The sequence below is a fragment of the Rana temporaria genome, chromosome 3 (genome assembly GCF_905171775.1).
Source record: "Rana temporaria chromosome 3, aRanTem1.1, whole genome shotgun sequence".
Taxonomy (NCBI): Eukaryota; Metazoa; Chordata; class Amphibia; order Anura; family Ranidae; genus Rana; species Rana temporaria.
In genome coordinates this window covers 464991682-465016854 of record NC_053491.1, presented here as the reverse complement: position 1 = coordinate 465016854, position 25173 = coordinate 464991682, and the positions used below count along the sequence as shown (strand labels likewise).

At 43.6% G+C, this 25173-nt stretch overlaps 1 protein-coding gene across 1 annotated transcript; it reads right to left on the bottom strand.

The window, feature by feature from the left end:
* Window positions 1-1875: 1875 nt before the first annotated feature.
* LOC120933565 lies at window positions 1876-25028 on the bottom strand. Its single transcript, XM_040346826.1, has 23 exons — window positions 24923-25028; window positions 22416-22486; window positions 19249-19344; window positions 19045-19172; window positions 18821-18961; window positions 17292-17351; window positions 15404-15559; window positions 12848-12944; window positions 11050-11282; window positions 9908-10064; window positions 8467-8675; window positions 7694-7811; window positions 7416-7621; window positions 6233-6347; window positions 5983-6152; window positions 5304-5401; window positions 5111-5217; window positions 4445-4495; window positions 3662-3842; window positions 3060-3165; window positions 2795-2885; window positions 2623-2712; window positions 1876-2017 (listed from the first exon to the last, which is right to left on the bottom strand). The coding sequence occupies exons 1-23, from the start codon at window positions 24967-24969 to the stop codon at window positions 1905-1907; spliced, it is 2841 nt and encodes a 946-aa protein (XP_040202760.1). The 5' UTR covers window positions 24970-25028; the 3' UTR covers window positions 1876-1904.
* Between the last annotated feature and the right edge of the window lie 145 nt (window positions 25029-25173).

Genomic DNA, 25173 nt, shown 5'->3' with positions numbered 1-25173 from the left:
TAACCACTAGTGATAATTATAAGAGAATCTGCTCATTAATGGTTCAAATCTCAGCCAGTTTCTGCTGAACCAGCTGAGATTTAAACTGTCTATGGCTGGTCTTAGCTCTTAGGCAGCCCATACATTGATTAGCACTGTGGAGTGTCGGCTTCCTGGCGGGATCGGGCATGTGGGATTTCAAACACACCCAAGCCCATCTCTATTGGTTGTAGACAGTTGAGCTTCCTGCAGGTTGCTTAGCAGCAGTGGACCCTTCAGACATGCTGATCGGGATGCAATCCAGGTGATGCTCCCAGTCAAATCCTAGTCATAAATATCAGTGATTTTATTGATCAAAGCCCACACCTTACAGGCATAGAGCCCACATGGCTGCTGATCATACGGTTGATTATATTTATGTGGTTGTACTCTTGATGCTAATAAATACTGTGTTTATTAGATCTGACTGGGAGGATCACATCCCGATCAGCATGTCAACAGAGAAGGTTATACAGCATTACTGCTGCTAGGTGACCAGCTGGGGGCTCAGCTCTCTATAACCAATAGTGCCAGCCTTCCCCTGCATGCACCCATAATGTCACCAGCACTAGGTCCTAATAGACTGCCGCCGCTGCCAAGGAGACAGATGCCAGACCAGCGCTGTAAATAGCAGGGACAGGACAGCTGGGGATCCCCACTGTGGCAGAACACCAGGGCCCGGTGGCAAGACAACCTTTGCAACAATGATAGTTCTCCCACTGCTTTGGACCCTTATATTTTCTTGGTGTGCTGGTGACATATATCTCTTGTTTACTGCCACCCTGGGGGGCCCCAGTATAGTAGGAAGGGAGCTCACTGCAGAACATATGAAAGGGCCCATAGTGGGATCGTAGTAAAGGGCCCCAGGATATATATATATATATATATATATATAATATATAAATATATAATTGCATTTTATAGTTGGCCCCCCTACTTTTGTCCCTGTCCCCCCATGTGCCCCCCTAAATATGAAAGCTGGAGACGCCACTGGTCCCAACACCAGTCTCACTGGAAGCTCGGTGTGCTGCTTCACCTCAGATTTAAATGTCTTCACTCTTATCCCATTAAGAAAGTGAATGTTTAAGGGCCCAAGGCTGCTTGAGCTCTTGGTCCAATGCACTCCCTACAATTTAGGGCAATAGAAGGGTTACTAAAAATCATTGGCATTCACGGTATATTTTATGAACCCAAATGGTGCCCAATTTTAAACTAAACCCAAGAACACCCGGGGTGGTCAGTCTGAGGCTGAAACAGGAAAGCTGCAGGAGGTCAATTAGGTGACAACACCCTGCCTCCACATGCAGAGGCAGTGATGTCTTATTTATAGAGTGGAGAGATTTGGGACTCAGTTTTAGAAATACTAAAGGCCTGGGGAAGACAATTGTTCTTTAAAGCCTCCACTGTAGGGAAAAGCAGGCACCCTTAAAGGAACCACAGCCCTCATGGTAGCCATAAGAGGTTCCATTGTCTCAGCCATCTCTTGGGAAGTCACCCATCTATGGCTGTCAGACCCAGTGTGTTGACCACCCAGATTTGATCAACCACCAAAATGGATGCAATGTCCCACCCAACTGGCTATAAATTTGAGTGGATTTAAATGCCAATACTTGCCACATACTTTAAGTGGTCAGTTCAGAGTGAGCCCAATTGTTTTAGTGCTTCAGATTCACCCCCTTTGGGTTGAGATCTATGCTGCCATCAAAGATAGTTGTCAGTCCATTCAACCTACAGTACATTTTAAAAATGAAAAAACCTTTACATCTGCTAGATGGTATGAAGACCACCAAGCAATAAGGCCCGTTGGCTAAACATGATATACACTATAATGGAATGACAAGTACAAAATGAAACAGATTAAAGTTTATAAATTAAGAGCTTTTTATTTAGTGTATATAGAGGCGAACAGCAAGACAGACAGCGCCAACTGTTAATGCCGCAATGACTCCAAGACCGATTGAGAGGACCCAACTCCATGTTGACCAGGACTTTGTTTCTGCTGTAAAAAAAAATTAAGATAAGTTAGTGGAAAGACAACTATTACACACATGAAACAGTTTACTTCCTGAAGGACCCGTTGCCCAACTCTAGCTTTTATGTTGTACCCTGGCCCAAACAGGCATTCATATGAGCGACTGACTAAAGAAAGCAATTGGTGGGTCCAAAAATTAAACCTTTAATTACAGAGCTGAAATACAAGACCTAGTTTTCAGGTCAGTACTAGCCATTAAAGGCTAACCTCCCCTTATGCACCATGTTACATTTGTATTTAGGGTGCAAAACTCCCCCCTCCACAGCAGCTGGCAAAATGTGTGGATGTTTGGGGCTCTGCCTGCACATCCACATCATTCCTAGTTGAACATGAGTGCGGTGAGTCTATTCACACTTCATCCAGCTGCCATTTAAAGTTTGCACCTTGGCATGAACAGAACTGGAGAAAGCCTGCTGGAATCTGGCATTGCACCCACAATTCATGGATGGCAGGTGCTCCTACGGAAATAAAATGCATCCCTCTGCAAATTACATGTGCATTCTCCCCCACCCCCCCCCCCCCCCAAAAAAACAGCTTTAGCCTCTTATGTCATAATGGTTGCCCCTACTCACCAAGATGTTGATAGCCAACTTCATTTTTAGCGCCTACTTTGACAGGTCCAGCAGACACCACTTCAGAGAACGCAGAGGTTTCCCTCTTCCCTGCATTAACAAAAAATTAAAATTAAATTTTTAGTAACTATGCCACTGAACCAGATTAATTAAAGATGTTGGCGGCACTTACCAGAGACACTTCCTGTGGTCTTGTCACAAGTTTGAAAGCAGCCATCTGTGCTCTTGGGATCACACAGCAAGACCTGGCAGTGTATGTACACCTGAAGTGGATTTGAAAAATTAAAGAATTATAAATTAGGAAACAAAAAATAAAGCCGGTTTGACTGTCACCATGCAATGTCCTTAGTTTGCTAGAGCAACCCCATCAAACAGTCATGTCAAATGTAGATTGTAGGGTGCTGCAAGGTTTGTTGAAAGCCTAGAGAAGCCCTTACCTGTCCATTAACCTCTCCATTCAGCTTCACGTGGAGTTGAGCAGAGTAGTCAGGAGATAGATGGATTGTAGTTGATAAGGCATCAGCACCTTCTTTGGTAGCACACCTAAAAACAAGTGGAATATAGAACAGTTTTGAACCAAAGCCGATAGTAGAATATGCCCAAAGGGGTTTGTGGGCACTTGACTCATGACACAACTTGGAAATTAAAGTCAATGAAGCCCCCAGTTCAAAAAAGTAAAAGTAAATTAACATTTTGGATCTTGTCCCATTCAGCCAAACACATTTGTGAGGTTGACCAAGATGGCCTGGGTGGCCATCTACAATTAGCTTGACTTGGAGGTTGAACATAACATGTTGCCTTATGAACTTTCAAGTTGTGTGCATTTAAGCATGGCAAAAGTTTTGGCTTTCTAGACAAAAATTTTTTTTTTAAATGTTTGTAGCAATTGTTGGCAAGGTAGACAAACCCAACATGCACTTTAAGAAGAAGAAAAAAAAAAAAAAAAAAAAAAAAAAAAACCTTAGTAAGTGGGATATTTACTCACATTAAGTTTTGTTACCATGTGCAGATACTTTGAAAATGTTGACGCTCTACGTACCCATCTACAACCAGATTCCACCTAGAATGGTCATCATGGTTTGGGAAGGTTGTAGCCCAGCAGTCCTGTAGCAGCGACACCAGATTTGTACTTGGCACATTAGCCTGGAGGTATAGACTGTCTGCCTGTTCAACAGACACTGGGAAGTCTTCAAGATGGTAAAATGAAGTATAGGTATCATCTAGTAGAGAGACGAATGTCAGAAAATTAGAGGCATAAGGGAATAAAAAAAAAATGTATGTATGTATGTATGTATGTATGCATGTATGTATGTATGCATGTATGTACACACACACACACCAGCATTTCAGCCAGGGTATTGGGGGGGGGGGGGACAGACAACCAATAGTATCACCATAACAGTATTCAATGAATGCCCCAATGTTATGGTGGGAACTCCGATGTTGAGAAAATAAAGAGTGGTGGGCATCGTTCCAGGCAATTTAGTTTACATTTTAGACTGGTTACCTCAGATTTTTGTAAAAAGTTTGTTATAATTTGTGCCTGCTTCTCTAGATCGTGAAAATTTACTCAGTGGAGGTGTAACCACGAAATTAAAGTTCCACTGTACCAAATTGATTTCTGGAGAAATTTATAGCAGTTTTTAACCAATCAGCTTTTATGTGTAGCTTATTGCCCTTTACATCAAGGCTCAGCATAGCTTTAAGGCTGCCCTTTATTCAAGCAAGGCTACATAAAACAGGCCAATGGCAGTACAGGATCCTTCTCTTTAAGCAGCACCCAACAGTAAGGTATACAGACTCCCCCAAAGTTTAAGCTTACCCTTTGCAATCCTTAGCTCTGCCATGTGTGTTCTGGCTCTCCTGCGCAGCACTGAAAAAAAAAAAAAAAAAAAGTTAGGCATTACCACAACCTTAAGTCCTCCCAACATTCACCATGCCCTACACTGCTATACTACCTTCCAACCACACTTCCCTGAAATGCTTCCATAAAGTACCATGCTCTTGAATTTGACTTCATAAAGAGTTGGGCTTGAGGGGAGGGGGGGGCAGTCAAAGAGCAACCAGGCTCTTTATACATGCCCAAGTTGTGATATTTTGGCCATTTCCACATAGTTTGTTAAATTTGTGGTTTCTTTAAAGTTACAGCTGTGGCAAGGTTCAATGAAAGTTATGAGCCAATGTTACCATAGTTGGCAGATGTATACCCTGCCAGGATCTACAATTATGCAGTCAGTATCCCTTAATTTAACAAGTTGATCCCTTTACGATTGCCTGAAGTGACTGATGGCTCACTCAGGTTTAGTAGTTGCTAGGCAGAGGTGATGTTGCATAGGTTTTACCAATGTTGAAGCTACATAACATGTACAATTGAGCTTAGCCTATAGCAAGCTAGCAACCAGCATCAAATCTCCAAAAACAAGTAGGCTTTGTAGCCTGTCCTAAGCATTTTAAAGCCCTGTGCTGTTAAATTAGATGTAAAAGTTACCTTTAGTCTCACGCAGCAAGCCCAGGCCCATCATGATAGGAGCAACCTCCTTCTGGGCACTCAACCACAGAGTGTCTTTGAGAGGGTAGCGGCAGCGTATAGTCATCCTTAACAAAAGGAGAGAGGCATTTGGTGCTGTATGTGTATTGAGACAAAGGGGTAGGTGGTTCATTTAGCCATAGCAGTTTGTTACCTGTAGTTGGAGTCCCGGGAGATGATTGGCTGATTAGGAAATAGCACCACCTGGTCATACACCACTTCATTCTCATAGATAAGGTAGTTGCTGTCAAACTGAAGGGAAGAATTATTTTAAGGACTTCTGACCATTTAACAAGAGTAAAGCTGTGATGGGGGGGGGGGGGTAGAAATTATCACACACAATTTTATGCCTGCCAACACTAAATGATTTTCACCAAATAAAAATGTGGCAAGTCTATTGGATCTTGCAGAACCCCTTCACTGAAGGGAAGATACTAAGGATGCACCCAAAGGTGGTGTCACTCCTAAATAAGCTGTGCGTCAAGGTGGCTTCTTACAGACGTTACCAACTGTCAAACTTACTGTCAACTACACAGACCATACAAGACTGGATAGCAGGGAAGAGAACCCAACTAAAGTTAAGAGTATACCTGCACATTTCCTTTCCAGCATTAACATAACATTTAAGTCTATGGGCCTTCAGTGACATGCCATGCATCAATGCACTTGTTAGGACTCGTTTCCTGTGACGCTTTATAGCACAAGATATGACATACTGCCAGAGGTTTATATCCCATCAGCCACAATCCATTCACCATTTTATAGTTGAAGTAGCCCAATGAGCCCCTTTGTCCCCATAGCGTGGAGCCCTCACTAGTTAAGAGTATTCATACCTTTTGGATTGTGCCACATGTGTAGGCAGAGAAGCTGAACAGTGCCAATGTCTCAGTGGCCTCTAGTGGCTTACAAGTCGGATCTTTCAGGTGAGTTCGTCTGGCATCAATCTTAGGCTTGGTCATGGAGCCATTGACAAAAGCAATCATGGAACCATTGGAGAGGCAGACTGTGGGCCAAAGTTTTATAGTAAGTCACTGGTCAAAAAAAAAAAAACTCTAATAAGCAGTCAAATCCTCTCCAACTTACCTGACATTGGCTGAGAAAAGATGCAATGAAAAGAGTAGGAACTTTCTACCTTCAAGGTTTGGTTGTCTCGCAGTGTAAAGTCCAGACGCACATGGAAAGCGCTCAGAGTAGCCACCTTGGGAAACAGTAACTGAAGCTGTGATGTTGCACTAACAGCATGCAGAACTCTAGCAACTAAAGCCTGGAAATCTAACAGACCCAAGACTAGAAGGGTGAGGACCATGGAACTTGCTAACATGTGAGGGTCTTGAAAAAGCAGCCCAATACCATCCAATTTTGTCTGCTTAAAGGGCGTTCAACAATTACATGTTAACCACAGAAGCTGCGAGACTATTTTTTTTTTTTTTTTACTTGAAAAACTGTTCATGTTAGGCCACCAACTTTGCAAACAGGTTGGATTTCTACTGCTTGACCATACATTGGGAAACATGCTCTGTGGTGCACATGTCCAAGCAGTTAAAGCTGGTACAATGTTACATCACTGCCACATAGGTTACTTTAACAGGGTTGAAATGTGTAAAGCCAATGACCTTGATACATTAGCTTTCCAACACACCCTATTGGCAACAGCATGACCTGGCTAGGGAAGTTTGTTGCAAATTGTGTTGCGGATTGGGCCTGTTATATGTCCTTTGTCTTGCAGGTAGATATGGTGCATTGGCAGTGATATAGGTGTCTGATGGCACACATTTGTTAATCTCCAGCGCCTGCCATTCTGCTCAGCTATTAATGCTCACAGTTCTAGCCAATAGGTATTGGTCTCCAATGCAAAAGCCAATTAACCAGAAGATCTTGATTGCCAAGGTGGCACTCAATTTACAACTTGTCTGAGAACACTTTACTGTTAACTGGCAAAATGGTTCTTGCATTAGGATATTGTTACTGACTGATAAACAGTTACTGGATTTGAACTGTCACCATGTTGGGAAAGTTACTGCCTTCTAGCAAGTCACCAACATACTGTGTCAAGTCTCAGCAGCTGTTGTGCTAAACCTGGATGACTTGTTGTCCCACCAGGACAACAGCATTAACCTGAACACTTAAGGGGGCCTGCTGGGTTCATAGAGACAGCAGATCTTGCAAACTTCCATAAAAAAAAGTTGTAAAATCAGACAAACATTGCCTTGGCGGAAAAGGCTTAGGAACACAAGACATACAAACCCATAAAGACAGATTGCATTACCTCATAGATTAGGCCAACAGAAGGGTAGGGAACTTCCAGGTGGAAGGCGGCATCTGTATTCTGTACCAAGTAATTCTGAGAGGTAATGAGTTCATTGGTCAGAGGAAGGTTTCGGATGTAAGGAAGCCAATACATATCAAGAGTCCCGCGCTTCACGTCAAGCACCAGTTTGTCACTCTGACAGGAGTGATTATATGCAGGAGGAACTGGAAGAGAGTAGAGGTCACAAGATGCACCACATTACCAAGACACAAATGAGATACAGGGTCATGACTTACCAACATCTTCTAGAATGCACTCCACTACATCTGAATAGGTAAAGATCTTTTCTTTGGGGACAAGGCTCATGACGTAGGTCACGTGAAGCCTGTAGCGCCTTTTGGGACCACCAAGATACTGAAAATACAGTGTCACAACATTTTTTTCAATGTTACCAACTTGAGAAACTAACATCTTGCCCATTTAAAAATTCTCATCAAAACAAGTCTTAGTTAAACCCAATTATAAATTTCAAATCAACTCAAATGCAAAGCTACTAGTTCATGGCTGGCTTTAGCGTTTCCAGCTCCAATTGTAGTTTTAGAGCTTAGTTGGAAGTGGCCCTCCCAAACATTGGTACAGGAACCCTTGACTGAGCACCACTGTTTTTAGTCCACCCTAGTGCAGCGATGGTAAACTTTGGCACCCCAGATGTTGTGGAACTACATTTCCCCCCCATGATGCTCAACTACATTGCAGAGTGCATGAGCATCATGAAATGTAGTTCCAAAACATCTGGGGTGCTAAGGTTTGCCAACACTGGCCTAGTGCATAACCTTATTAGAGGAAGCACATTTTCTATTCTATAGCCATTTTTTGGATATTAAAGTTTCCATGCTCTCAGCCAAATTATAAGGCAAGTCCAATTTACCGAGAACATACCAGATAGTTTTAACCAAGTGCAGGTTAGCTAGAAAGCATGGTTCGAAAAACCTGACGAAACATAGGGCATGCAAGGACAACATTGCAGTTATGCATTTTCCAAGCTGAAGAGACTACAGCTACATCTTACCATCTGCTCTACTAGGTAGGAGGAGAAGGGAACAGTCAGAAAGAAGACCTGGGTATTGTTGGAGTTTTTTGTGGAAAAGGTCTGCATGCCTTGGGAGCCCAGGGTATCCAGTGGCAGTTTAGTACGGAGGATGACAAAAGATTTCAGGTTGACATCGGAATAAAAGTTGCCCAGTGACACATTGAAGTAACGATCCTTTTTGATGGTGTCTGCATAGAGATTAGAAGCATTACATGGCAATATTGATAAAGTGGAGAACAGCACTGGGCCCAGGTCTTATTAGCATTGCCATTTTAAATTCACTGTAAACCTGTTAAGAGGGCAGATGGCTTCTATACCCAGGGTGATCCAGTTTATGGAAACTGTACATCCATGGCAGTGGTGTGATGCTACTGACAACTTAACCCAATATAGAGGTTAAGGACATAAGCTGGGGGTGCAACGGAATGACCCGTGACACCGAGACTTTGCGAGGATGGGGGATAGTCCTGTGTCAGCGTCACTGATAACTCTTGGGTCCGAGTCCACCCTGTGCCCTTTGGGCGTGGGGTGGCAAGTGAATAATTCATGTATTACATGAGATGGGACATCACTGATAGTTCATATTGCAGGATTGAGATACTGCAAAATGTTGGCCCAACCAGTCAATAGTGACTCATTCTATGATTAGCCCTGACTAGTGACATGCTAATTGAGTCAGGGCCTGGAAGACATTTCATTGTTTTTGTGTAAAGGTGTTGTAACGGACAGGTGTTAATCCAGGTCTGCTCCCAGACCTTTAATTAATGCTAAATACTGTTTATGTGTGGAATATAGTTGGAGACAGAACGTCTGTCTGGGATGTGGATTATAAAGAGAGCATTGTGTGATGGCGTTTTGTTTGTAATGCTGTTAATGAAGGAATGTTTAGCAATTAGCCTTAGTGTGTGGGGAGTTGATTGTTCCTTTAATGCCTTGTACTGTATATAAAAACTGAGAAACCATTAAAATGGTCTTCATTCTGAAACCAGTAATGGAGCAAGTCTCGTTATTCTGGGATGTCTGTTGGACGGTTGGTGTGTCAAATGAGCTGTCGTAGTTGATGGAAGGTCGTAAACAGCGGTGACCGTTACAGGGGGCATGAAGTTGGTGTGGCTCTTAATTTTCTAGTGCAAGTCCTGGAAAATTTCAAATTAAATCCAGTCAGAACAGACTGAATAGTTTATGGTGAAAACCTATAGAGGACCTGGGGATTTAACCAAACTTGAAAATTCCCTTATTGGGACAATCAGCATTATATTACATTAGTTTGGCATGGAGAAACTAAAACTGCTTTTAAGCAGTGACCTAAAGCTAACATGGTCTGGCAACCAAGAGAATTACACTTCGAGCTGAAGCCTTTGCAAATTTATAGCGACGGCATTGCCCCACCAGTTTGACATAGTCAGAACACAAGACTCACAGTCTAAGAAGATAGGACGCTGTTTTATGGCCGGGGTCACCACAGGCTTGTACTGTGTATGCGTTGTGTTGTCATCTTCATTCTCTCCCATCCACTGTCTCTGCAGCAGAAGGTTAATGCGGTATGTTGTAACGTAGGAGTTGTTCACAACGTTACTCTGAAGAGACAAAAATGGTCATGTTAAATGGTGTAAAATGGTTTTTGGTTATAAATTGACAGGCTTTGTACAATACTGCTACATGTCAGAAAAAAAATAAGTCACAATACTCCAGTAGGTAGCCACTGGAGAACCCAACCTCCCAATACCTCCTGTAATGGACATCCATTTAATTAGCCATCAGCAGTCCAATAGACTTTCCCAGCATATGGGGGGGGTCATAAAAAGTTATCAGGAAATCTACGAAGGCCCCTGTATGTGACCTGCTACAAGTCAGCAAATTGTCACCCAGATCAGTGACAAAATTAAGGTCACAAGGAAAGGTTGGAACCTTAGTACAGGTTGCTGAGAATATACCATATTTATTGGCTTACAACATGCACTTTTTTACCCTGAAAAAAAAAAAAAAAAAAAAAAAAGTAAACCATGCCTGCGTGTTATATACCAATCTTTTTAAAGAACAGGGGCGGGGACCGGGCTGTCTGCCCTGGGTACCACCCATTGGGAGGGCGTCAGACCGGGTGCCCCGCCTCTACAATGTTGCCAGCAAACCCCAGAAACATTTGCCAGCCCCCTGTCATTCACCACTTCTGTGCAACTCAACGCAAATCCAAGCCTCCAAATCCCTCAACCAACTCAGCTTGTTGTAGCTGCTCCCCTAATGTGTAGCTTTTGATTGAGGAGAGTGGTCATGTGACCAGCATCAAAGGAGGTATTGAGAAGCCGTGACAGGAGGATCAGTGCACAAGGGGCCAACAGTGTGAAGTCCTCCCAACTCTAGAGTACCCTGGCAGGGCTGTCCCAAGAGACTGGGGGGGTACGTAAAAGTTTTGGTGGTGTGCGTTATATGGTGATAAGATCCGGTATTTGCTACGATCTACAGGAGGGGGGGGGGGGGGGGGGGGAGTGAACCTGTGCACACATAGTAAACAAGTGACAAATTATAGTAAAGCAACTTTTGCTATAAGTGCCAACTGCCACTCACCTCAGAATAGCCTCCAGGAGCTCCAATTGGCACAGTCACATTCACAATACTTGAGCCATTACAGACCAAACGGTCATTAAATATGTACTTGTTTGCTTCAATATCAGCCTTTAACAGTAGATCTCCATTGATCCCCATGGTGAACAAGCAGGATTTGACATTTTCTGTGACCAGAGGTCCTAGCAGAGCTGGGGACAGCCAAGAAAGAGACAGGTCCTGGAACACTGGAGGGTCTGTGGCAATAAGCAGAAGAGGTTTTCAGATGAGCACATTCCTTTAAGACAGCAATTCAGTTTTGCATGAAACCGTTCCTGGAGAAAAGCACTAGAAAATTGTAACCCTCTCCAAGGGTATAAACAGTGATTACCCAGAACACTTCAAGACCTTATAGGACCGACCCTTTTAGCCAAGCTCAGCTCTTGCCCCAAACAGCCAAGACCACCTAGTGTTATGTAGTCCCTCCAGTCTATGCTTACAAAACCAATTTAGAGGGGGGGAGCATTTGTTAGTAAACAGGCCAAATTTTCTACTCTACAGAAAGTTGAAGACCATGCCAAATCAAGCATGCTAGAAAGATTCAGCTTTATTATTAACTGATGGTTTTACGTAAAGTGGTTGTAAACCAAGTGACTGGCCCCAGGCGATTCAGATTAAACAAATCTGACATTTGTACCTGTTTATTATCAGTCTTCTCTTCAGCTGTTGATAGTTCTGAATTGTGCGGAAAGCCAAAATTACACTGTGCAGAGCTCAGCGAAGAGAGGACGAAACATGTTCACGCAGGAACAAAGCAGATGCTGTCTGCTGAGGTCTCTCCCATCACCATTTTTTTTCTATTGGTGTCAGGAAAACTGGTCAAAAGTGAGTCATGCTGATAGAGGGCGGCAGCAGCCAGAAATGATGCTTGGCACCAATAGAGAAACACTATAGAGCAGATGTGCCCAACTAGTGGCCCACAGAGCCAACTGATGCGGCCCGTGACCTTCTGCTCTGCGCTTGCCAAACCGCATCGGTGTGAAAGTAGTCTTAGGCCCTTTTCACACGATTGGCCCAAACCAATCGGATTGTACATTTACCTCTACAGAGCGGCAGATGTAAACAGACTTTATTCCGTTTACGCCCACCTCCCTCCAATTAAAAAAAAAAAATCCCCTTTCATCTGGGTGAATCGGAAGGCCTATAGAGTTGCTGTGACCTTTCATCCAACCGCTCATTGTGGTCTGCAACCGGTTACCAAGTTGCCCTCACTCTTCAAAGGTTGGGCACCCCTGCTATAGAGGGACATGGCTTTAGGCACATTTAAGGCAGCTTTTCTTCTGGCAAGAGAAGAGGTATTAAAGAGCTGGGCAATTGTCCAGTGCACATGGTCTCAAGCCTCGTACACAATCAGTTTTTGTGGGCAAAGTGTAGAACGTTGGCCATGAACTTGTCTTGCATACAAATGGCAAAGAGTTGTCAGTCAACACAAAACTGCAGTTTCAGCCCTTTAGTGTCACCCTTTGGGCAACTTCTGTTAATGTTGTGTTATGGTGAGCATTGCTTCTGAGAATGCATGTTTGTACACACACGATTGGAAAATCATTTGTTGGAAAATTTAAAAGCATGTCATCCCACCAACAATTGTCGGATGGAGCATGCAAATAGTCGGATTTGACAGCCGGTCACAATTCCTGTCGGAAAAATCTGATCGTGTGTACGAGGCTTGAGTCCATAAGCATATCTAGGCGTCAAACGCTTACACAGGATCTGTTCCGCCAATGACTAGTTTCTACAACATTAAACAGATGGGATCACCTACCACCGGCACATGCCATTGTTGTGTCTATGATGAGACTGCGTAGAGTCTGCTTTTGTAGCATCCTGCTTAATACTGCATCAAGATGGTAGTCTCCAACCTGAAGAAGAAAAAAAATAAATAAACTTCCATTTAACTCATTTTTTAGGATATTAATTTGACCATCTACACATACAGCAAGTGATTCTTCAGCTGGGTCAATTAAAACGTGAAGTGGAAAGTCAAAACTTGTATACGTTTGTTAGTTGATGTGGCACTGACACCATATTGATGTAACCAATCTACACTAGATTTAAGCCCCTTTACACCTGTGGACCGCATGTCCACTTTTTCATCCATTTACTGATAGGAAAACAAATAAAAAAAGACACATGGATCCCTATGATATAGCAGGCATCAGCGGATGAACATCTGATCTGTGTCTGCAATCCTCTGATCCTGCAGACAAAGGAAAAAAAAAAAAAAACTATTTTTCCCCCCATCTGTGCACAGAGCGGATCGGGTGAACACGGACAGACGGCCTGTTAATCCGATCACCCCATAGGGGAGAGCAGAGATCTGACAGGGTGTTCCCTGCAGTGCGCAGGGACCGCCCTGTCATCCGCCAGCGGAGCGATCCCCACAGGGTGGATCATCACGGATCCGTCCTGTGTAAAAGGGCCCTTAGGTTATACCAGCAGTCGAAGACCATCACAAGTTTACAGATTGCAATATCACATGCTGCCATGGGTTGTGTATGCAGTAGATTTACACCATCTGCTCTTTTTTACAAAGCTGCAATACGTGTCATGGACAATACTTTATTCAAAAAAAATTGCTTATTTTTACTTGAGTAAGGAAGGGTTATAACCCCTGTAAGATTCATCTATGCCATCTGTGTCTTGGAGATTTCCCTTCCTGTTCCATAGCCAAAGATTGCGGGTGGAAATCCCTGCAAGTTAAGGGAAATCCTTGGGGGGGGGGGGGAATCACTGGTCACCAGAGACTTTATTGGAAGATTCCCCCCCCCCCCCTCATACTTTATGGGATTTTTACACTGACTGTCAATAACTGGTAAATAGGACAGAGGGTGAATCTCCTCAACTGGGGAGGACAGCAATTGTGATGGAATGCTTGGCACCTCACCAAACACTCCTGCTCTCCAAACACCTTTCAGTAGGCCAAGAGTCAATACCAGGCCTTTTACCCCCCCCTCCCCCCAGCATCATGATGTTGAGGTAGAACTAAAAGGAATTACTCCAATAGAAACAGGTTTACCCGCATTTGCTGGCGTATAAGACGACCCCCTAATTTCCCAGGAAAAATGTTGGTTTTGGGATATACTCGCCGTATAAGACTACCCCCTTCCTTCTAGTCTTTCTGGAAGCCGAGGGGTAGCCAGAAGCGCTGACAGAAACAGGCTTTTTTCAAATCTCACTGTGCCATCACTCACGTTTTTCAGCTTCTGGCTTCCAGGCCGGTGACAGTCTGTCTGCTGCGAGCGTCCATGATTTGAAAGCCGCGCCTTCTTTTCAGACTGTCCTGTGATAGGCGGAACACAAATCTTCCACAAATCTTCCCAGCAGCGCCTCTGTTCTGTGTTACGCCTATCACGGATGTCCTCTCGTCTGAGGATGAGAAGGCATCCATGATAGTCAGAACACAGAACAGAGGCGCTGCTGGGGAGATGTGTTCTGCCCATCACAGGACAGTCTGAGAAGAAGGCGCGGCTTTCAAATCATGGAGACTGTCCCCGGCATACAAGACAACCCCTGACTTTGGATGCGTTTTTTTGCATCCAAAAAGTAGTCTTATACGCCGGAAAACACAGTTTACAGAGACAAACAGTGATCCCACCTCAAGACTGTCTGGCAACAGCCTACAACAGTCAGAAACTCAAATTTTAGCAGTCCGATAGAGGAATTTCTCTTTATAGTGTGAGGGAATATTGATAACGTGAAGGAGCCTCTCCAACTCAGCCTGCAGGAGGGCTTCCATATTCTTTTGACCATTAACATGTACAAGATTACATTGTTCCATCCACTCCAGAAGGAAAGCTTAACCTTTATTCAGAGAAGATACCCAAGCCTTGCCTTCAGGCGTTTACTAGATAGTTATGCATTAGGATGATATGCTCTCTCCCAGGAGATAGGGGGCTTGCCTCCTAGTCACTGACTAGTACAGTGTTTCTCAACTCCAGTCCTCAGGGCGCACCAACAGGTCATGTTTTCAGGATTTCCCTCAGATGAAACTGCTGTGGTAATTACTAAGGCAGTGAAACTGATAAAATCACCTGTGCAAAAGAATGGAAAGCCTGAACACAAGACCTGTTGGTGCGCCTTGAGGACTGGAGTTGAGAAACACTGGACTAGTACTCTCCAAAAGCTCCTGTCCTGGTTGGGTCTATCAGAGATGGATGTGTGGTTTTATAGATGGATCTATCAACTAAAGTTTTAGTTATATGAGGCTACATATAACCGAGTACAAAATACTGACCCAGGATTATATATTCTCTTAAGAGGCCAACCAATTTCTCTCAGCATTAACCCACCCAGATTTTACCTTGCAATTCCTACTTACCTGTAGGACTTGTGACTCTGGAGTATTGTAAGGTGCTCGGAATACCACCCTGGTCAATGTGACATAGACATCATAGCCTCTCTTGAAGGCATCTTCAGCCAGGATGGTAGTCTGGTTTTTGAGGAATTCCACTCTATATGTCTGAGATATCCTAGTCTGCAGTAAGGACAAGAGAGAATGTAAGCACTGGAGGTTGATATGTGAATCAGATAGTCTATAGAAGACCTTTGACAATAGTCAAAATTACACACCTCTAGTTTTGAAGCTAGGATAAAGCCAGTAAAACTGACACAATCTGAATGTTACACAGGGTAGCACATACAACTATAATTCAGTTTCATTACACAAAGACGAAATGTGTAGTCCATTTACCATACAAATGCAAGAATCTTTGTACTACATCTGGCATTGAGCCAAGTATACCCGATTTGGAGCCATGATTAGGCACTGAACGCAGTGTGAAATGTGTAGGCTGCCATCTCCACCGTTTTGCTGTACTTTGTAATTTAAAAATGTTTTTTTAAATAAAGACAACCCAAGGTTTTTTGTAAGTGGGGCTGTCCATTCTTCCAAGTCTTTAAAATATACCAAATTTGGAATTATCTTTTAGTGCCAAATTCCTTGGTCCCCCATTCTTCCTTTGTGGTATAATATGGCACTTTTGGTAAAGAGTACTCGCTAGAACTTAAACCTACACAAGGCAGTAAAAAAGCTCACGTGTGGCACCATCTGCACAAATGAGGGCAATTGCAGTTAGAGTAGCATGTATAAAAAGCCATGCCCGTAAAAAAACACCCAAAACTAGCAAGCCTGGCTGTCATGAGTAAAGTGTATGTATCCCATTTTAACTAAACCAGCTTCTTGGCTGTTGAGGCTACTCAGACTTCCATTCCATCTTGCCAACCTGAAACCAGAGATGAAGTCTGAATCACCGAGTTAAAGCCAGAGAGCTAGGCAACTAGCATTTTAAAGGTCAGAGGCAGCCATTTTAGTTCTAATTTTGGCTCAGTTGATAGCTGAAAATGACTCAAGATAAAACAGAATATAAAATTTGTACTACACTGAAATTCTAAAGATCAGTGGAACATGACAAAATTAAATCTATAATTCTAGATAGTTCTCATAACCAACACATCAGTCAGGGGCAGGACTGAAGTGGTTTAAGCACGAGGAGAGCCAACTCCCAAAGCTTAAGAGGAAGGAAGACTTGTGAAGTCCCAGGTGATTAAAGAGTGCTTGGGTGGTTCTGGAGCAACTCCATATGCATTTGAGAACTTCCCTTAGAGGGTCACAGAAATCTGATAAGCAAGCACCTTATCCCACTCTGGGCAATGGTGGCTGCTGGTGACTTAGTGTTAAGGGGTTGTAAAGGTTATTTTTTTATTTTCTAAATGGGTTCCTTTAAGCTAGTGAATTGTTGGTTCACTTACCTTATGCTTAGATTTATTTTCTAAATGCCCCCCCCCCCCCCCAGTTCTCAATTCCTGTTCATCCTCAGTAAGCTTGCCCCCATCCAAGCCATTCTGGCTGGGGGTAGCCAGCGTGCTCCCTCTGGACTACATCCCTGTGGGGAGGTTTGAGACTAGGATCAAAAAAGTAGACCTTGGGAGCCAAGCCCTTGAGTGTAATGCAAGCAAGGCCTAAAGCATGCCATTTTTGACAAGAGCTAGGACACTGGAAGAACCATAGCCAAACACTAATCTTGGCATTAGTGACACCTGATGTACAGGTATGAGAACCTCTTGCTTGAATCTATAGTTTTGTAGATGTAGAATAGGCTAGTAGTCCTGAAATACCCAATAGGCAATTACCAACATTTCTAGTGGCAATTTTAGCTTCACCATCAATTTTAAAATTCCATTAAAATTTGCTACGAAGCAAAGCTTACCGCAGGTGCCGTCTGTTGAAATTTAATCTTGTCATCTTCTGCAAGTCTCTGCACAGATACCTGTTGGGGAAGATGGGGCTTGTAATTACAACAGAATATAATGACTATGTAAAACAATGATACATTTATAGATGGTATAACTCATAAAGCCTCTTGCATAAAAATACCCCTGAAGACCTTTACTCTAAAAATGAAATGCGTAGGGATATGTGAAATTCTACACAATCTCTATGGTTCCATACATCAACTCAAGTTGAGTGCAGTTTTCCTGTTGAGATGTTTTTATGTTTAGGCCAGAATTGCCTTTTCCATGCCCGTTTTTGATACGATGATACATTTTAAGAAAATCACTACTTGTTTGCAACGCCATTTTGCTGCTAAAAATCTCAATGAGGGATCTTCTATTCAAATGAGGTGTCAAGCTTAGTACATGGGCTGAATATCAGCCAGTTCAACAGAAGCCAGCTGACATTTGGCCATGTCTACATCAGCATGGCTGGCTTTAGTTGAACATATGGTGAAAACCAGCATCTGATCAGCCTTGGCAGTGAGTGCGGACCAGGGATGGACTGGCCATTGGGACTACAGGGAGTTTCCCAGTGGGCCGATGGCTCAATGGGCCGGCTTCAGTGACAGTGGACCGCCGCCCCCCTCCACTCCTGTCTCTCCCTTCCCGCAGCGCTCACCTGGGGGAGGGGGACAGAGAAGCAAGAGGAGGACCAGAGGGGGCAATAGGAGCATGGAGGGGAAGACAGCTGACTAACAGCTATGGCCTGGGAGTTTCTCACTTCTGCCTAATCTTGTCCCATAAGGGGGGGCACCTGATTCTTTGTCCCGGGTGAAATAATGTCTAGCTTCCCCACTGGTACTGCCTATAAAAGAGTACCAGTACCAGCCATTCGCTATTAAAGTAGAATGACTAGTGAAGGGGGAGAGGGGGCTTGGGTGGCCGTGCAGAAGTTGTCCGGCCGCCATGGGAGAGACCTATAAAGTGGGCCAGTCTGGATGAAGTCCAGGGCCAAATTTTTGTCCCAGTCCTGGTGCGGACCAGGGTGTAGTCCCCTAGTACACAATAGCCCGCAGGGGGGGGGGGTTAACTACTGCAAGTTCCTTCCAAGCCCTTTAGTTTAGAAGTTTGCATCACAGAGTGCTGACAGGGGAATCCCTCCTGCTGAGCCATTGTCTGCTCCAGGCAGGGGCAAACCGAGTATTTGCTAGCAGCTAAAGCAATAAGCACAAGTGAATCCAGCAAGCTGATTGAGCGCTCAACTTGTACATTCAGCCTACCCATAAATGTTTAAATCTCAGCTGGTTCCTGCTCAACCAGCTAAGACTCAGGTAGTCCATGGCTGGCCTTACTCTTTAAATCTACTTTAAGTAGGAAGACTTGCTATCCATTGAACCAGCTGAAATACATAGTTTATGGCCAATTTAAGATTAGCTCTTCAACCACTCCCTATGAACTTTGACACCGCCTCAGGGTTGTGCATTGACCACAAGATATTAGTTACCCTGAACGCCAAGTTTACCTCCATGTAGTTCTCTTCACAGATAATCTCCCTCACATCCCATGAGCGATCAGGGCTGCATTTTATATCCCTAATATATGCCACAGACTGCATACCACTGTATACTCTGATCTGCACAGAGATGCCAAATTGCGAGTCTTTCTGCAATATTAAGAAAAAAAAAAAAGTCAACGGGGGTGTTGGGGGGAGCAATGGCATGGCAAATCCCAAAGAGTAACACTTACTGTATTATTCACCCAGCAGCCTAGAAAGGAGATCCGAATTTCCAAGTTTCCATACAAGTCAGTGGTGGGAGTGTAGCCACATTGGGCTGCCCGTGCGCCCTTCATTATATCAATAGATCCTGTATCATCTGATAAAAAAGCAGCAGATATTAGATGAGACATGACGCTTCTATTAAGATTCTTCTACAGTGAAAGTCTACTTACTTATGGCTTCCAGCTGCCATTGAAGAAGTGATCCAAAGAAAGTTTTATCTCCCCAGATATAGAAATACCTGTCACGACATTCTGTCTTCAACAAAGCTAGAAGAAAAGACCATTTAAACCAGTAGTACAGGTCTAGAAGGAAATTAGGCCCAGAACTGGGCAGCACAGCATCCATTGTCTATTACAGGTATCCCATAGATCCCAAATGTCCTTGATTTGGAACAAAGTCCCCGTCCCTCATCTATATAGAGATGCTAGAATTGTGTACTTTCCTCCAATGATCAAAATTGTCCCGACATGCGGCAAGCTATTCACTGGGAAGCTCAGTTTGCTGCAGCCAAGAGGAGGAGAAATATATATATATATATATATATATATATATATACATATATATATATATATATATATATATATATATATATATATATATATATATATATATATATATACATATACACACACACACACACACACATACATACACACACACACACACACACTTTATAAAAACCACCAATTTTATTTAAAATGGAAAAGACAAGGTGAATTGTTCACGATCACTTTAAGGAAATTTACACATTCCTTAGTTTGTTAAAAGCTCCAGGAGGATTTTCTGATCATGCGATTGGCTCACTGCTTTACTCAGTCTGCCGCAAGCTACAAGTCATACCCTTCAGTACAAGTTGTACTGTAAAAGAAACTGAGGCTCATTTTGCAAATGTAGCGTCAAGTCACAACAGCGAGGTTGCTCGTGGCTATAAACAAGACCAACCCAAATCTCTGCATCCCTCTCTAGACCACTTTGGGAACCCATCTGTATAATTCGTGTTTTTAAATGCTTGAATTTCTATGTATATTTGTTAATAAATTCCATTATTTAACTTTGCTGTTGCCATGAAAGTTTCCATTTTTGGGGGGTATATCCTTCAATCTCTCTAGACCACTGGCAACATGTGCCGTTTGTCTCATTTGCAAGAACAGCACCCTTAAGACATCTTACACCCTCAAGACAGCAAGTCCAATTGCCTACTTCTGGTTCCTTTAGCTATGCCATTTCCATGCAATTTGGAAATAACACCCAGACTGACCATTTTGACATGAAATTGCACCTCCAGGTCTCTTAAACCCCTCTACAAGGCCTTTTAGTCTACGGTGCATCACGATTTAGATAAAGCGATATCTTCCTGGCTGGTAGAGCTACATGGAAAGGGTTGGGAGTACCCATGCTCCCAGGGATAAAACCCTAGATAGGATTTATCTGATGACCTATAGGCTTTACCCAAATTGGCCTCCACATTGATGGTGTTGCCAAATGGAGCCCAATCATTTCATCATGCCCACACTCTTGAATGCTAATCTTTATCCTACAACAGATATAGGCCTTCTTGGGCTTGTAGAGGCCCTGGCCCTCACCAGAGCTGCTTGTACACGGTTGGGGTCATTTTAGGCTAGGAAATTCACTTATAAAGAGCAATTAACTGCTCCCCACCCTAGGGATTTTGGGGGGGAAAAACCCACATACCCAATAGTGAACCCTGCTATACATCTGGCTTGATTCAGCTGCTACCACTGTAGATCATGCAACCAAGGTTACTGTCAGTCAATCCTAAATGATGGCCCCTTGCAGGTTGCCCATGGGCGGTCCATGAGACTGTCAATTTGGTCTTAACAGGTAGAGGGGGGGGGGGGTATTCTAGGACACTCGTTTGATTAGCCTTCCTAGCCTGAATGGCAGCGTGGGCTCTATGCGTAGCAAGGATGAGCCAGGCTATGCACAGAGGCTCAGTTTTGTACTTTTAGCCAAAAAAGTTAAATAAAGTGCAGCTTTGAAAAAGTTGACCCAAACTGCTTGTAAAGTATACATACAAGGAAACTTAACAAACCTTGCTTAAACGTTAAAGCCAAGCTGAAAGATTTCCAAATGCACACATTCCTGTGTGGCTGTAAAGACCACTGGCTAGAAATCAGACATTCAAATTGGGAGCCCTCACCAGCACACCAAGGATCTCCAGGATGGGTCCAAAGTTTTATTCAGCAATCTCATGGCAACAGAAAAGACATTGAGCCCTACAGGTAGGGTTGCCACCTCATCCCTTTAAACCCAAACACATGAATTACACAGGTTCTGGGGCTAATTTAATGCAGATAAGGCACCAAGTGAGTTTAATTACCACCTTAATCAGCCACAGAACCTGTGTAATTAATATGTGTTCAGTTTTAAAGGGATGAGGTGGCAACCCTACCTGCAGGACCCCGCCCCCCTTTATCTGGCATTTGCCCGATAGGGTGCCCAACATGGCTCCAAAATTTAACTAGAGAGATTGCTGAATAAATCTTTGGACCTGTCCTGGAGACATCGCTTGGCTTCCAAGTTGGATGGGCCTACAAATCAGCCAGTGCAGAGTCCCTACTTTTGAGGAGCAGGGATTTATTTTTAGTTAGCTGATAGTCACTAAGCACCCAGTCAGATTCAAACCCAGTTTGCAAGTTGGGTGGGTCTACAAGACCAGTGCAGATTTTTTCCTTGAACATTCGTTATTCAGCGCCAATTGGTTTGGCCAGCTACAAGGTCACCATGCACCCAGTCATTAGACAAGGCAGGGCCTTTGTGTTTTGTATTGCACAAACACAGTTTAATAAATAACCCAGATCTGATACACAGCCCCACACTAGACAACTAGTCACTTTACTAGATCTGAAATTTTGGGCACTCTGCAAAAAAGTTGTGTATGCTTGTGGATCATACACCTGCATGACAAACCTGTGAGGGATGCATCCAATTTTAACTCCTACATTACACGAACTGTGTGGGTTCAGCTTCCTCACTACAAATGAAACCCCAGTCCTAGATCCGGAATGCCAAATATTCTCTCCAGATTTCTCCCTACCCCTTTTAGAAGCGATTTTGTGGGGGGGGGGGGGGGGGGAGAGAAAATATTCGAGAGCATGCTCTGGGGGCTCACATCACTACTAAACCTAGCCACAGACCTGGACACACCTATTAATTTAGGTTACAAAGGTAGGCAAGGACAGGCATGATAGCACTAGAACCTTTGACCAATAATTTAGCCACAACAGGACTGCTCAATTAATATTGGGCAATAATGTTATCACTATGCACATTGAATAGTTACACATTTGGTTTTCTGAGAATGATGTACACTTACTGGTTGGTAGATTATCCGGTAAAGGCTGTGCATGCACAAGATATGGTAGAGTCAAGCAGAGCACTGCAACTCTGGGGAAAAAAAATAAAAAATATATATAAAAAAAAACACCATAAACATGCAGATGCTAAAGGATGAGAAGTGGTACTGTGCAAAATCCATACATAGGAGATGCCAAGAAGACTCTTAAAATATCAGACTGATATATCCAACACCACTATGAGAGTTGAAGATTGGGAATATGAAATATTTTATCCAATTAGACAAAGGAAGATAAGGCAGAGATACTCATTAGGGTCTAAATAAAATCTGAATGGTCTAGTATCACTATGCGTTTATAACATAGGAGTTCATTGATAAGTAGTCTCTAATGACATTTCCTTCAGCAAACTAGGACTAGTATTCCCATGTTTCTCTTCTCCCTCACCTAGCGAATGAGACCCCGAAGCTGAATGAGAGGCAAGGGAGGGTCAAATGATGATATGCAGGCAACCGCCATCCTCCTGATCAACTGATGCCATTGTCATTAGGAGGTTGGCGCTAGAAGGTCATAATGAAAACCTTTTTTTTGGGGGGGGGGGGGTTAGGGTGGTAAAGCAGAGGGAGAATGAACAAAGGAAGGATAAATTGACCCAATTCCTCGGGGACATAGGGTTACCTGGAGGTGTAGGGGCTTATTTCCCCATAGGAGGGTAGAAATGGAATCCAAAAGGTTAAGAGGGGCATTAGTTAAAGCAGGAATTCACCCAAAAATCTACTTTCTGCAGTTAGATCCAGCATACTGCTGACATCTGCAGTATGCTGTTTTTTTTTTTTTTTGGTACTTATCGTTATAGCAGTATTTCTTCTATGGCTCCGAGTAGGGATTACTTCCTGGTATAGGCGTTCCCGAAGACAAGCAAGTTGATTGACAGCCTTCGATAGCGCGTCACGGCTTCCGAAAATACACACGATTGACACTCAGCAATTTACGGCGCCTGCGCAGTCAGCTCTACACGGCAGGCGCAGGCGCCGTAAACAGCCAAGTGTCACCTCGGCTGTTTTCGGAAGCCGTGATGCGCCATCGAAGGCCGTCAATCAACTTGCTTGCCTTCGGGAACGCCCATTCCCCGCAGGATTCCCCGCTCGGAGCCATAGAACAAATACTGCTAAAACGATAAGTACCAAAATAAAATTAAAAATACCAGCATACTGCAGATGTCAGCAGTATGCTGGATCTAACTGCAGAAAGTTGATTTTTGGGTGAACTCCCGCTTTAAGCAGACTCTGGGTCATTGAGGTCGGGAAAGAAGAGTTATGATGAGATAAGAAATATACAAATTGTATTTTTGGAGACGATATTGCAAATTTTCAAGGTTTGCTGACAGCTTTTTGTTGTATTATGTCCCGATTTCAAAACCAGAGTGAGTGCTTCCCTGGTTTGTTACTTTTTTTTTATTTGGTTTTTAAGCAGAAGGAAAACCTGTGGCTTTGTGTAACCAAAGGGTAGGCTTCATGCACCTGCTCAATTGTATTGAAGGGGCAATTCTTAAGCATTTTGCCACAGTACCCCCATAAGAAGCCTCAAGGCCCCCTGGTTGAACTAATTTTTTTTAAAAGGTGGTGTCCTATACCTACTTCTACCAATAGGTGTCCCTCATTCTCCACCCCCCAAGTCAAGAAGGTTGGGAGGAATGCAATCCTATTCCTTCCTACATAACTGGCCCACAGCTATATGCTACAGCTTAGTACAAGACAATGAGTTATATGGGGCCCATTCACATGAATACACTGAATCCAGCCTGAACACACCCAAACCTGATTTCTACAATTTCCTCAAGATCTACCATCTATGTAGTACATGTGCCTGATTGGCTACAAGATGGATAGATAAAGTAGGTACTTTTTACAAGATTTCCATGGACAAGACTGAAAGTGAACCTTGGCATCCTAGTTGTGGATCTACATGGGTCCCCCATGATGCTCATACACTCTGCAGTGTAGATGCGCATCATAAGAAAAGGTAGTTCCAAAACATCTAGGGTGCCAAAGTTGGCCATCACGGACATATGGCAACCCCAATGATGGAGGTCAGATGGCAAAACTGCCACGAGGGACACTATACCAAAGAGGCTGCCTCTGCCACCCCTATGGCAAGTGCCCCCTTTCACCATCTATATATTAGAGGTACTTATATAGCACTACATTGTACATTCACATCGGAACCTGCCACCAAGTAGCTTACAATTTAAGGTCCCAAACTCACAGCCAAACATACTAGGGCCAACTTTGGCAGGAGCCAATTAACCTAATACCAGATCTTTGGTGAAGGAAACCAGAAAGCACTGCCTCCATCACTGGCTGAGCATTGCCCAATCTCAATGGTCAACAAGAGGGACAACCCTTCCATAGAGACAAACAGGCAGCCCCTTCACACTTCTACCATTGGCAGACTCCCCAATAACAATCACCCATCTGACACCAACCAATAAAACACACTACTAAACCTCAATGACAGGTGCACTTACCCAGCCAGGAGCAGTCCATGCATCTCACCACACCAGCCTCTCCGCATCTTACCAGACCAGAAAGAACTGAGAGATACTTTGATTTCCTTTCCACCCACGATATATATAGGAGATCAGACCCTCACCTGACACCAATAAACCTCTAATTCCCCTCCTGATCACCTCTGCCCCTCCCCAGCCTTCTCACCTGGCCCTGCAATGACTGTGGTCATCCAGTGTGTGGCTCCGTTCTCCTGCCATAATATGAAATA